The sequence below is a fragment of the Sus scrofa genome, chromosome 3 (genome assembly GCF_054392235.1).
Source record: "Sus scrofa isolate SSC_HxYL_T2T_F1_AM1 chromosome 3, Sscrofa_HxYL_maternal_Yorkshire_Landrace_v2.0, whole genome shotgun sequence".
Taxonomy (NCBI): Eukaryota; Metazoa; Chordata; class Mammalia; order Artiodactyla; family Suidae; genus Sus; species Sus scrofa.
In genome coordinates, this window is record NC_139385.1 from 33,911,927 (window position 1) to 33,925,455 (window position 13,529).

Sequence of the window (13,529 nt, forward strand, 5' to 3'; positions counted from 1 at the left end):
CCCAAAAGCCATCCTCCCTGGCCCAGTTCTTGCTAAGAGAACCACAGTTCTGTTTAGGGATTCTTATCTCAGGGAAGTTGGCTCGATCCCTTGTGGAGAGTGGTCATGTGAGATATAAAGGGCATCTGATGGAGGGGGCCCTCTGGGACAGATCGGCCCTCTGTGATAAGAAAGAGGCTGATGAAGAGTGGGGTGATATTAAAATATGTGCGTGAATTCTCTGATACTCCTCCCTTCAAAAGGTGGAGACTAATTCCTTTCCTCTTGAGCGTGGGCTACATTTAGTGACTCACTGCTAACGACTAGAACATAGAGAAACGACAAGTCTAATCTTGTTCCTCCTTGGGCTCGGTCTCAGCTGGCTCTGGGGAACACGGCTGCCACGTTGTGAGGACACTCAAGCAACTCTGTGGAGAGTCCCACAGGAAGAGAAGCAAAGGTCTCCAGCTGACCAACCCCCCCCCCCTTGCCAGCCATGGGGAAAAGCCTTCTTGGAATGGATCCTCCAGCCCTAGTCAAGCCTTCAGAACACTACAGCCCCAGCCGGTATCTTGACTGAAACCTCATAAGACACCCTGAAGTAGAATTACCCAGGTGCAGTATCCTGTATTCCTAGCCACGAATAAGAAATGTTTATTGTTTTAAGCTTCAAGATCTTGGAGTAATTTGTTATGCAGCAATGGATAACTAATACAAGGAGAAATGATGTGAACCCCCACGTGATCTGGTCATGAGGACATGAGGTTAGATCCATGGCAGCCATCCTGGAACCAGAAGAGGCCCGGGGGTGTGAACCTAAGCCCAAAGCAATCCCCCAAACCCCAATTCTAGACATTTTGTTATAGGAGAAAAATTTCCCCCTATTTGCCTAAACCAGGGTTTCCTGATACCTATATAGTTTCATGCCTTGAAAACAGCAAGTTCTGGAAAGACGGTTATTATCTATGATGCTCTTTTTACTATAACTTCTCAAGTCTCCTCCCATGAATTCCAATACCTCTCAACTCTGCACCAGGTGCACCTGCATCCTGAACTGGAGGGGCTGGTGATGATGAGAGGTTGGGGGCAGTGAATCGAGAAGCTCTGAAGCTTTATTCTGAGAGCTCTGACATTCGTGACAGACTAGGATAGACTCCCATGCTCTTAGTCATCTTGAGCTTCCATAACAAAACACCACAGACTGGATGGCTTAACCAGCAGAAATGTATTTTCTTGCAGTTCTGGAGGCTGGAAATCTGAGATCAGGGTGCCAGCATGGTCAGGTTCCAATGAGAGCTCTATTCCCACCTTGCAGACAGCGGCCTTCTTGCGATGCTCACACATCATAGACAGAGAGAGCTGTGGTGCCTCTTCCTCTTTTAACAAGGGCACTAATCCCATCACAGGGGCTCCATTCTCAGGGCCTCCCAAAGGCCCCATCTTCGAATACCTTCACATTAGAGTTAAGGCTTTGGGGAGTATGCAATTCAGTCCATGGCTCATGACAAATCATAGAGAATTCAATTCTCACTTCTCTATACTAGAAAGGAAAACAACAATGCATTTCCCTTTCCCTGCCATCATCTTCTTTACGTAGTGCTTTAGTAGTTCTAAATTTTAGAGGCATGTTTCTTTAACAGGAGTGCTGGACCTCAGTTAGCCAAGCAGAAAGCAACAAAAGCAAAGCCAAACCATTATGTTCATGTTTAAAAATTTTTGAGCGAGGGATAGGGGAAGAATGGCAGAGTTAAAGTTTTCTGTATATTTTCAAAGTTAAAGTTTTCTATATATTTATTTCAACGATTTAATATTGGGCCTCCTAGTAATTAATCAAGCTTGGGAACAGCCTGGGTTCAAGCCTGGGTCAGCCCCCTACTCACTGGGGGTGACCCTGAGTTACTTCATCTCCCAGGACCTGTTTCCTCATCTACATTATGAATATAAGTTCAAGCTGGTAATGTATATATAGTGCTTAGGATGAGGATGGTATCTGGAAGATAGCGAACACTCAGTCACATTGTAGGTATTTATTACTGTGGTTATTACTATGAGTATTTTTATTATTACTAAGGAAAGAGGGAGGCCAGCAGGCAGACCATGGATTGCTGACCCTCCAGGGAGTATCCCAGAGACCTGGCAGAAAATGACAGGCCTGCGAAGCTGGAAGGTAGCTCTAGATGCTGGGCTGTAACCTTTTGACACTCAGTTGTCAGTTGACCCATCTACAAAATGTCAGTAGGATTTCCATCTTAGAGGATCACAAAGAAGGTGCACGAAGCTTGAAATGGTGTCGTGGACACACATACCGTTACCTTCCAGGTTCTGACACCACTGAGATTATAAACTGGAGTTTCAGGTATAAGAACAGACTATGCTCAGGCTGTTCAGAACAATGAAAACTGTCTTCAGGGGAAAGATGAAACAGCTGCCTAAGAAACATTCCTAACACATAAAAATTATATGAAATTCAAATCTCAGTGTCCATAACTAGGCCCATCTGTTTACGTGTTATCTATGGCTATTTCATACCACAGCAGAAGAGCTGAATAGTTGCTACAGAGACTATAGCGTCATAGGGCTGAAATATGTACCATCTAGGTCTTTAGAGGAAAAGATCCCTTGTCTAAACCAGAAGTTCTCAAATTTAGTGTCCATCAGAGGCACCTAGAAGGATTATTCAAGCATAGATTGTGGACCCACCCCAAGAGTTCCTCATTCAGCAGGTCAGCAGGGGATGGGGAGGGCTAGAATTTGTAGCTCTAACCTCATCCCAGGTAATGCTAATGAGGTTGGCCTGGGGACCACACTTTGTACAAGCCAGTCACGGTAATTCCATTTCCCTTGCCAGTGACTGGCTTGGGAAAGGGCATATGATGCAGTTCTGGCCAATGAGATTCAAGGGGATGTCAGCTGGAGGATTTCTGGTACAGTGACCATAAAAACGAGGAAGTGGAAGAGCTGGGCTCTCTTCTCCCCTTTCGGTATCATCTTGAGACCATGAAGACCACCCCCGGGGGCAAAGGCCATGTGCTGCAGAGGGCAAAAGGGCAGAACGGTGGAAAGAGGCTGGATTGCCCATTGTATGAGGCCCTTGAATCACATGGTCACCTTCTGTGAAGCAATAACTGCCACTGTTGTCCAAGCAACTTCCAGTTAGGTTCTCAGTGATTCAAGGCCAAACACATCCTGCGTGGTCTCCCACTCTGCAAAGCTCCATGGCAGATTCCAACATCATCCCTCACCACTGTGAGATGCCACCAACCCCAAGCTATGAGGGTGAGGGTCAGGCATATGGGAAGCACTTCCCACCATTCTACAAGGCTTAGGGCCTTTCTCTTACTCCCAACCTACTAGGGCAGGTCTGGGGTAGGAGAAAGAGCACTATTCAGGGGTCTGAAATTCCAGACCGGAGCTTTAATTTCACCACTCAGTGGCTGTGTAACTGGAACACTGTTCACCCCATACTCCAGGATGTGACTTACCTTGTGTGATTGACTGGGGCAGCTGTGTCTGGGCATGCAGGCAAGTCATTTTCCTCTCTGGACCATTATTAACCATTAGTTAGCATTTGGTGACCACTCACCAGGTCCCAGGCACAGTGGGAAGTCCTTCACCTCCATGATCTCATGTCATTGCTGCACAACCCCCGGAGGTAGAACCATCATTCCTGACCTTACAGTTCAACAAACTGTGGCTCTGGGAGGTTAAGTGGTTTAGCCCAAGGTCATACCACATGTGGGTGCAGAGAGGATCCCAACTCAGATCATTCTGGCTCATGAACCCACATGTTTGAGCTCCACATTGTAAGGCCAGGGCTAAATGGAAGATTGTGTGCAGGGGGCATGTACCACATCAGGGGCTCAGGAAACATCACTGCATCTGAGTGTCTAACCCACCCATTCCTGTCTCATCCCCCCAGCACTCAGCAGAATGTTAACTCCTCTTTGAGAAGCTGGCCAGCTCTGGCCAGTCAGTCAGAGAGAAGCTGACATGGGCATCAGGGGAAATACTGAAGATGACTCAAGACAAGGATGAGAGGCCCCACTTCCCTGAGAACTGCGGTGGCAGCACAGCTGCCTGGTCCAGACCTGCCCAGCATCTCATCTAGCGGCTCGGCTTCTGGGCCGTGGCCTGGCCTTACCTGCCAGTTTCCATGCCTGTCTGAGCATCCCCGCCGCCCCCTCTGGCGTCCAGGTGTCTAATCAGGCCCGTTGATTCCACCCCGGAGAGCCGGCTGTTTGCCTTGCCCCTCTGGAGGGCAGGCAGAGGCAGCAGAATGGGCAGCAATTCCGGAGGCATCACAACTCCTGGCTGAAACCAAACATGACAGATTTACCATTGGGCAGGCTGTTCCATTTATTATTTAATGCTTGCAATAAATATTTGCATGACCCAGTGCTGGAGGGAACGCTCTGTGATAACTCACTGCGTCTCCCTGCCAAACACCACCACGATCGGATTCCAAAGCTGCAGCAGAGAATATTTTATGCTATTCTAAAGAGCCAGACGATGGCCCACTGATAGAAAACATTTTCTTGTCCATCTCCAAAGAGGAAAGAGGGAGCAGAGAGACTGACTTCCAAGAAGCAACTGAAGGAGGAGGAGGATGAAGACGATGGCGAGCATGTACTCAGTGCGTGCTGTGAGCCAGGCTCCGTACTGAGAACTTCAGTCATTTGTTCGACAGGATCTTGAGGGTAGAGCTGCCAGATTTAGTAAATAAAATACAGGACACACAGTTAAAGCTGAAATTCAGATAACAATGAATAAGTTTGGGTACAGAATGTCCCACATAATACGAGAAAATTATTTGATGTTTATCTAAAATTCAAACGTAACTGGGCATGTGTTTTTCTCTGGTAATCCTAACTGAGGTTATGCACAACTATGACAAAGGAGATTTGTTCTCACTTGGTGGGTCAGGGATGGGCCCTCTAAGAAGGTGACGCTTGAGCAGAGATGTCAACGAAGGAGGGGACTAGAATTCCAGGCAGAGAGAAGAGCCCACGCAAAGGCCCTGGGGCTGGAAAGAATGCAGGGCATTTGAGGAGCAGAGAGAGGGGCTGAGTGAAGGAGAAAGGAGTGACAGGAGGCCAACAGAGGGCCTCTGGAGATGATAAAGAATTTGGATGTTATTCTAAGGCAAAAAGAAGCCACTAGAGGGCTTTTCAGCTGGAAGTGGCCAGATTGGGGTCCAATTCCTGCTGCCTGGATTTCTGAATCCAGCTGTGACACACAGGACCTGATGTTGGCAAGACAAGAGAAGGAACAAGAAAAGGAGAAATTGCTTTAAAGGAGAGCTGGTCAGGTCTTACAGGATACATGTACACAGTAACAAACAAGCCGCTTCAACAGAAACCTCCGTGTTTGGCCAGAGCTGTTCCCCCAGCCAGGCAGCCAGGGGGAGGGGAACACTGGCGGTGACAACGCTATCAGTTTCCATTCTGCTTTTGCCAAATACAGAAAAGGACATTTCAAAGGCTTTTAAAAATAACTTCCAAACAACTCAAGGGTGGGAAGAGAGAGAGAAAAATTACAGTCGGCCTGCTCGAGAATAGAGATAATGACAATAAGTAGTACAAGTAAAAACAACTGCATTTCCACATAATTTACATCTTTTCCTTAGTGTCTTGAAAAGCACGCAGGGTGGATCATGGTATTTCCAGTTCACAGAGAAGGGAACTGAGACCCAGAAAAGTAGGGTCCAACTGTTAGGAAAGGGCCAGGCAGGATTTGGAGCTATGCTTGTCTGGCCCCAAAGCCTTCTGGGGAATTGCTATGGGCTGAATTGTGTCTCCCCACCAAAATTCATACTGCTGAAGCTCTAACCTCAGTGCAACTGTATCTGGAGAAAAGGTCTTTAAGAGGTATATAAGGTTAAATGAGACCCTAATTGGATGGAACTGAGTCCTTATAAAAAGAAGAATTCTCTGTCTCTCTTTCTCCCTCCCTCTCTCTCCCTCTCCCTTCCTCACTCTCTCCCTCTCTCTGTACCCCTACAAGTACTGCTACGCAGACAAGCTCCCTGCCCCCACTTCCCATCCACCTTCCCAGGTAACATCCAAAGTGGCTTCCTGGGAGTTCCCATTGTGGCTCAGCAGGTTAAGAACCCAACTAGTATCTATGATGATGCAGGTTCAATCCCTGCCTTTGCTCAGTGGGTTACAGATCCAGTGTTGCCACAAGCTGCATCACAGATAACAGACGCAGCTCGGATCTGGCGTTGCTGTGGCTGTGGTGTAGGCCGGCAGCTATCTATAGCTTTGATTGGACCCCAAGCCTGAGACTTTCCATATGCCACAAGTGCGGCCCTTAAAAAAAAAAAAAAAAAAAAAAAGTGGCTTCCTACCTGGTAAACCTGTCCCTTCTGCTCTTCTTCCCCAGGCCTCACTTGCCTCAGTAAATGTTAAACAGTAAGCCACGGCAATACAAGGGCTCCTCCTCTGGAGAAGAACTCAGGGGCAGAGTGGGGGGAACCCAGCTTTGGCATTAGAAAACCTGAGTTTGAATTCCAGCTCTATCACTAATTAAAGGGTGGCCCTGAGCAAGGACCTGAACCTCAGTCTCCTCTTCAGAGGAATAAGGATAATAAATTCACCCCACTGGGATCACTGTAGAAGTAAATTAAGATACTAGTTATAGAAAAATAACCTCGTGCCTGGCACAGAGTCAGCACCTGGTGAGTGTAGCTGTAATAATTACGATAATGATAACACTCAAATAATGGGATTCAGTCCATTCAGCAAATTTTTATTAAGAACCTACTATGGGCTAGACAACTGGGGACATAACAGAACACAAGACACACAAGAGTTCACACATCATGAAATTTATAATAGAAGAAACAGACTTATGGTATAATGAAAGAAACACATTTAAAAAAAAATCAAGTCCAAAAAGTATTAAAAGAGTTGAAAAATAAGGAAGAAAGAGGTTTCTGTGAGATCATCATCTACTTCAGGAGTTCCCTCCATGGCTCATCGGTAATGAATTCAACTAGTATCCAGGAGGACGCAGGTTCAATCCCTGGCCTTGATCAGTGCGTTAAGTAAATGGTGTTGCCGTGAGCTATGGTGTAGACCACAGATGTGGCTCAGATCTTGCATTGCTGTGGCTGTGGCTGGCAGCTGCAGCTCCTATTTGACCCTAGCCTGGGACCTTCTATATGCCATGGGTATGGCACTAAAAAAGGAAAAAAAAAAAAAAAAAGATAATCATCTATGTCAGTTAGAGAAGGCCTCAAAGGATATTTCAGCTGAGACCTGGGGTGTAAAGGAGTCAGCCAAGCAAAGACCAGGAGGGACAAGCCTTCCTGATACTAAGAGTGGCACGTGCAAAGTCAGAAAGGCTGGAAGAACTGGGCGTGTACTGGTAGGCTGTGGATGGAGGTGGGGAGTTAGGCGAGGCCAGTACGACTAGAGGAAGCATGGAAGGGAGAGGCAGTTAAAGAAGTCAGCCAGGGAGTTCTCATCATGGCTCAGTGGTTAACAAACCCAACTAGCATCCACGAGGACGCAGGTCTGATCCCTGTCTTGCTCAGTGGTTTAAGGACCCAGCATTGCCATGAGCTGTGGTGTAGGTCTCAGACACAGCTCGGATCTGGTATTGCTGTGGCTGTGGTACAGGCTGGCAGCTATAGCTCCAATTTGACCCCTAGCCTGGGAACCTCTACATGCCATGAGCACCACCCTAAAGAGACCAAAAAAAAAAAAAAAAAAAAAAGTCAGCCAGGATCAGGCCATGCATATTCCATTTGAAAGTTATTCTGAAATAAAAAGAAGGCTCTAAAACTAAGAACACAGCACACTGGCTGGTACAGAATAAGCTCCAAAAATGTGAGTTCCCTTCCTTACCCTGAAAGAGCTAAAATAAATAAAAACGGCTCCTCTATTTTGAATATTGGGATTTGATTTTGCCTCACAACTGTTTTTTTAAAAAAATATCCATGGGGACTTCCCACTGTGGCACAGTGGATTGAGAACCTGACTGCAGCAGCTCAGGCTACTATAGAGGCAAGGATTTGATCCCTGGCCAGGTATAATCGGTTAAAGAATCTGGTATTGCATGGCTGCTCGGCAGAGCCATGGCTTGGATTCAATCGCAGGCTCAGGGACTTCCATATGCTGCAAGTCCAGCCATTAAAAAAAAAAAAACAAAAAACACATGGACCAGTGGGGTGAGGTGAGGAAAGAGATATGAGGGAACAAGTTCAAAATCAAACAAACCAGAAACTCCTGGGTGGAAATTTTCTCTCTAGATCTCTGAAGGAATGGCCACACTGGTGGGACAGTGGGAGACAAACAGAAATCAGCAAAGCCTGGAATTCTGTCTCTAACCAAGACTCAGATGCCAGGCAGTTAGTGAAGCTGCCCCCACCCCGACTTGACTCCCAAAGCCTGTCTGAGGACAGACTCTGTCGACACCCTCCTGACACTAGACCGACCCCTCAGAGCCACTCTACGGTGTAGCCATCAGTCTGGGCCACTTCAATGTCAGGAAAGCAAAATGCATTGTTGGCAAAGAGCTAAAAAGTACAAACACAAAACCTTGGCAATTGGTTGCGGCACAGCCTGAGTCTATGACGAGTCACTTATCATGAAGTTTGGTGTGTGACTCAGGTCCTTCTTGGATTTTTATAATTCATTACATTTTGTTTATTCACTCACCATCCATGTAGAACTTACAATAGACTTCAAGAAGTATTAATGACAAAATTATAGAATATAAACTGAAATTGGAACTAGAGAAGAATAATTTAGAATAAGAGGGAAAGACAGGAATAGAGCAAGATGGAAGGTAGAGTAAAGATATACATACAGGCCAGAAGGTCAGTTCCTAAACTGGATCTGAAAATGTGGCTGAGTTCCCTGGTGGCCAAGTCAAAAAGAGCACCAGGAGCTGTTCTCATGGTCCACAAGGAGAAAGACACTGGACTCTCTAGGACCAGCACTGTCCTGCCATATGACTCCAGACAATTGACTTAACTTTCATTTGGATACAGTTTCCTCGTCTCCAAAAAGGGATGAGAAACTACTGAATCTTTGTGATTCCTTCTTTAGGTGATTAAAAAAACCAAGCTTTAATAAAAATCAATAATGGCTGGTCTTTCAGCCTAGACTCCAAAATAAGAATCACAAACTCAAACAACTATAAGGACCAGTTAGTAGCAGAAATAAGGGAAGCAGTCTGGGCCTAGCACAATAGGTAGAGTGAGAATTGTGGTGAACTGCACAGCCCATGCTCTGTCTAAAGGGGGCAGCTGCTTCACACATCCAGCTGATTACTGGAATGTGGGCCATGTTCTGATTTTTAAGAGAAGCTCAAAATCAGGGTTTTTAATGTAAATTCTTTTAACTTTTAAATGTTTGCTTTTAATTCAAGTTTACTTAAAACAATGTACAGGTCAGAGCCCCACCTGAAGGCCAATTCCAGAAAGAAACGGCAAATCCCTTTAGTGTCTTACAACCAGATTTTTCTATCTTCAGGTTAACTTGCAATCAACAGGCCCATCTTCCCCCAGCTGAGCATCTCAAAGAAGCACTTAACAATGGTGTGATTCTTTTTGAATCCTATCCTACAGCCACGGTTGAGTCCCTACTGTATTTTAGGGACAGGGAAGGATACACCAGTGATAAACAAATCTCTACTATGTAGCCAGGTGGGCCTGGCTGTGCACTCCATCAAAACACCAGACATTCCCAGAAAGTTCTCAGGTTTTGGTGATGTCTTCAGAAATCAGATCTTTCAGACTTCCCACCATGGCTCAGTGGAAACAAATCTAACCAGCATTCATGAGGACACAGGTTCAATCCCTGGCCTTGCTCAGTGGGTTAGGGAGCCGTGGTGTAGGTCGTAGATGTGGCTTGAATCCCTAGTTGCTATGGCTGTGAGGTAGGCCGGCAGCTATAGCTCTGACTTGACCCCTAGCCTGGGAACTTCCATATGCTGTGGGTGTGGCCCTAAAAAGATTTAAAAAAAAAAAAAATCAGCTCTTTCATCACAAACCTCAAAACCTATTGCTGGATTTATTTCTGCTAGGAACCAGAAAACACCCATTTCTCTAAATTCATTTTCCTCTATCCAGCCCCTGGATGTGGTTTTCTTCATGGAGCCCTACCACTCCATCCATTGCCTGTTCAGTTCAACAAGAACTTGCCACATGTCCAGTGGATATACATACGTGCTAAGGGCTGGGGGTATCAAGATGAATAACATGATAGCAGTGGTCCATAGTCCAAGTAAGTTTGAGATATGAGAAGCAAATAAATTTACCCTGGAGCTAAGTGATATAATGGAAAATAAGTTATCTTGACCTGGGTTTGGGTTAGAATTCTCCCACCCACAAGCTATGTTACCTCACACAACTTGCTTATGACCTCTGTGTCTAGTCTCCCATTTATTAAAAAACAGGGAGGCATTCCCTTCATGGCTCAGTGGTTAATAAACCCAACTAGAATCCATGAGGATGCGGGTTCCACCCCTGCTCTTGCTCAGTGGGTTAAGGGTCTGGCATTGCCATGAGCTGTGGTGTAGTTGCAGACACAGCTCAGATCTGGCATTGCTGTGGCTGTGGCATAGGCTGGTAGCGTAGCTCCAATTCAACCCCTAGCCTGGGAACCTCCATATGCCGTGGGTGTGGCCCTAAAAATGAAAAAATTAACTAACTAAATAAATAAAAAACAGGGATATAACACCACCTAACTTACAGTTTGTTGGAAAAAGGACAGAACCGTACTGCTGCAAAGGTTGCACACTGCACATTTCCAAGGGATGCTGTTCACCCAGGAGTTGGTACCTGATATAAACAGTTGTATAGTACAGCCCTGATTGGAAGGAGTAAATACCACATGTGAAAGAAGCAGAGTATCCAGCACTATGAAGGGGCTCAACAAATGAAACCATGGCTAGTACAAAACCTAACTGGAAAATAAACCTTAGTTTTTTTAAATTTCTCTTTTCCACCACCTTTTCAACAAGAACCTGACTGCAAAAAACGAACTCCGGAACAATCAGGAACCCTCAGACTCAGGCTGAGTCCTTCTCATCCATCAGGCATTGACTGCTCTATGCTTCCTCCTCCAAGGAAACACACATACCAGTCCCGGAGCCTTGATTTACGCCACTGCCATTCCTGACTGCCAGTCTGCGGTCCCTCCTTCCCCTCCTGGCCCAGCCCTGCCTGGATTCAGATTGCTGACTGCAGCTCAGCAGTCCACACTCCTGCTTAGTTCAGAGTGATTCTCCAGGTCATGTGCTCAGAGTCCCCAGCCCTGAGATTTTCTTTTCCTTTTAAGTATTGGATTGTGGCAAATGTTTAAAGATAGTCAGCAGCATCTGGCTCTTGCCTGCTGATTTTGGAGGTGGTATTGGCCAGGTCTCTTTCCATTGCAAAGCAACAGAAAAGCAGCTGGAATCAGTTCAGAGAACAGTGAATGCATTGTTTCATGTGTCTCAAGAGTCCAGGGGTAGAACTGGGTTCAGGTATAGTAGGACTCAGGAGTCCAAATGGTACAGTAGAATCAAGCTCCCCAGCTCTCAACTCTGTTCTCCTCCCTCGTGGAGCCATGGGTAGCTTCTGGTGACTCCGGGTGTTAAAAACTTAAGAGAAGCCTCCAGCCAGAATAAGAAGCACAACGGAGTACAGTTCAGTGAATCAGGCAGAGCAAAAATTCCAGGAGTTCAGTCTTCAGCTTCCGCCTCCTCTTCGCTGCATTTGGCCAGCTCGGCCCTGCAGAGGCTGCTTAAGCTGTGCTTCCAGCGCGTTGGAGGAGGTCATGGAGAGGACGTGACCCCGGGGTGACCCACCAGCCAGACCTGAGCTACGGAGTCTCCTCACCCCGCTCCTGTCCTTGTGGAACATGCTATTCCTGCATTGGGAGCCATTTCAAGGGCAGAGCCTTGACAGAGTTATGTGTTGTGGAGAACATCTGACTGAGCCCCGTTAAGGCCCCTCTACAAACTCTGAAGATTCTGGCGGCAGGTGTGGAGATCGCCTCACGTTGCGGCATCCTCGGGCATCGTCGTTCGTTAAGTTCCCTTGCTTGTTAAAACCGCCACCTACCAGCTGGCGGGACTGCCATTTTCCTTGGTTCCTCCTCGCCCCATGTATACGGGGCCAGCTCCGAATTTCACCCGGGAAGCTCCAAGGTTTCGAACTACCACAGCCGAAGCCCCTCAACCCCACCCCCACCTCTAGACGCCTCACCTCCCTCCCACAGCTGAGGCAGAAGCCCCGCCCCTTCCTGTTTCAAGGCCCTGTGCTCCAGCTCTCACTTCCTGTGGAAAGGGCTGTCAGCCCTCCGGTCATTGGTGGAGCATATTTGACTGTCAGAACCTGCACCCAATGAGTGATCACATTGGTTCCAGTGTCTGGCGCGCAGACTCCTAAAGGACTCTCGTCTCTCAATTCCCTCACTGCTTTTTGTTTGAAGGGATAGAAGTCCGACTTACTGGTACAGTACTGAGAAATTTATTATTATTAATATTATTATTATTATATTATAGTGTTATTATTAGGTATAATAATAGTGGTGGTATATTATTAATAGACTTATTATACATATAGCATATTATTGTGCTATTATTCAATATAATAATATTATTATTCAATATAATAATATTATTGTGGTTACCAGCGTCTGGCAGGTGGGGGAAATAGGGAGCTTTGTTTTTTGTCTTTATAGGGCCACACCCGTTGCATATGGAAGTTCCCAGGCTAGGGGTCAAATCAGCCTAGGCCACAGCAACGCGTGATCCTTAACCCACTGCGTGAGGCCAGGGATGGAACCACATCCTCATGGATACTAGTGGGGGTTCCTTAAGGCTGAGCCACCACCAGCACTCCCAGGAGATGTTGATCAAAGAGTACGAACTTTTAGTTAGAAGACGAATATGTTATGGGGATCTAATGCACAGCATGGTGACTCTAGTTAATAATAGTGTATTATATGCTGGAAAGTTTCTAGGAGAGATCTTAAATATTCTCACCACAAAAAAGAAATGGTAATTATATGATGTGCTAGAGGTGTTAGCAATAATGTGGTGGTAACATTTTGCAATATAAAGAATATGAAATTAGCTTGTACAGCTTAAACTTACACAGTGTTGTAAGTCAATTATGTCTCAAATCTGGGAGAAATGTTATTATATGTAATTAGTAGTAGTAGGAATAATAATATTGTTGCTATTATTTTTCAATTTAATTTTTATTGTATACTGAAATATAGTTGATTTACAATGCTGTGTTACTTTCAGGTGTACAAAAAAGTGATTCAGTTATATGTATACATATATCCATTCTTTTTCAGATTTTTTTTCCCATATAAGTTATTACAGAATATTGAGTAGAGTAGCCTTGTGGATTATATTATATATAATAGTGTGCATATGTTAATGCCAAACTCCTAATTTATCCCTCCCCACACACCTTTCCCCTTTGGTAACCATAAATTTGTTTTCAAAGTCTATAAGTCTGTTTCTGTTTTGTAAATACATTTGGATAATTTTTTTAGATTCCTCATGTAAGTGATATGTGATATTTGTCTTTGACT

General features: G+C 45.5%; 1 protein-coding gene across 5 annotated transcripts in view; it reads right to left on the reverse strand.

The window, feature by feature from the left end:
• The window catches only part of LOC110259922 (uncharacterized), a 666,350-nt gene extending 654,151 nt beyond the window's left edge, over positions 1-12,199 (reverse strand). For all 5 annotated transcript variants that reach the window (XR_014840701.1, XR_014840700.1, XR_014840699.1 and 2 more), the window contains exons 1-2: positions 11,076-12,199; positions 4,121-4,290 (exon numbers count right to left, since the gene is read on the reverse strand). Coding sequence is in view for 2 of the 5 variants with exons in the window: in XM_085017475.1 (XP_084873601.1) it covers positions 4,121-4,278 (158 nt within the window). In the remaining 3 variants the exon portion in view is untranslated. The remainder of the gene's footprint in view (positions 1-4,120; positions 4,291-11,075) is intronic.
• Positions 12,200-13,529: the final 1,330 nt, after the last annotated feature.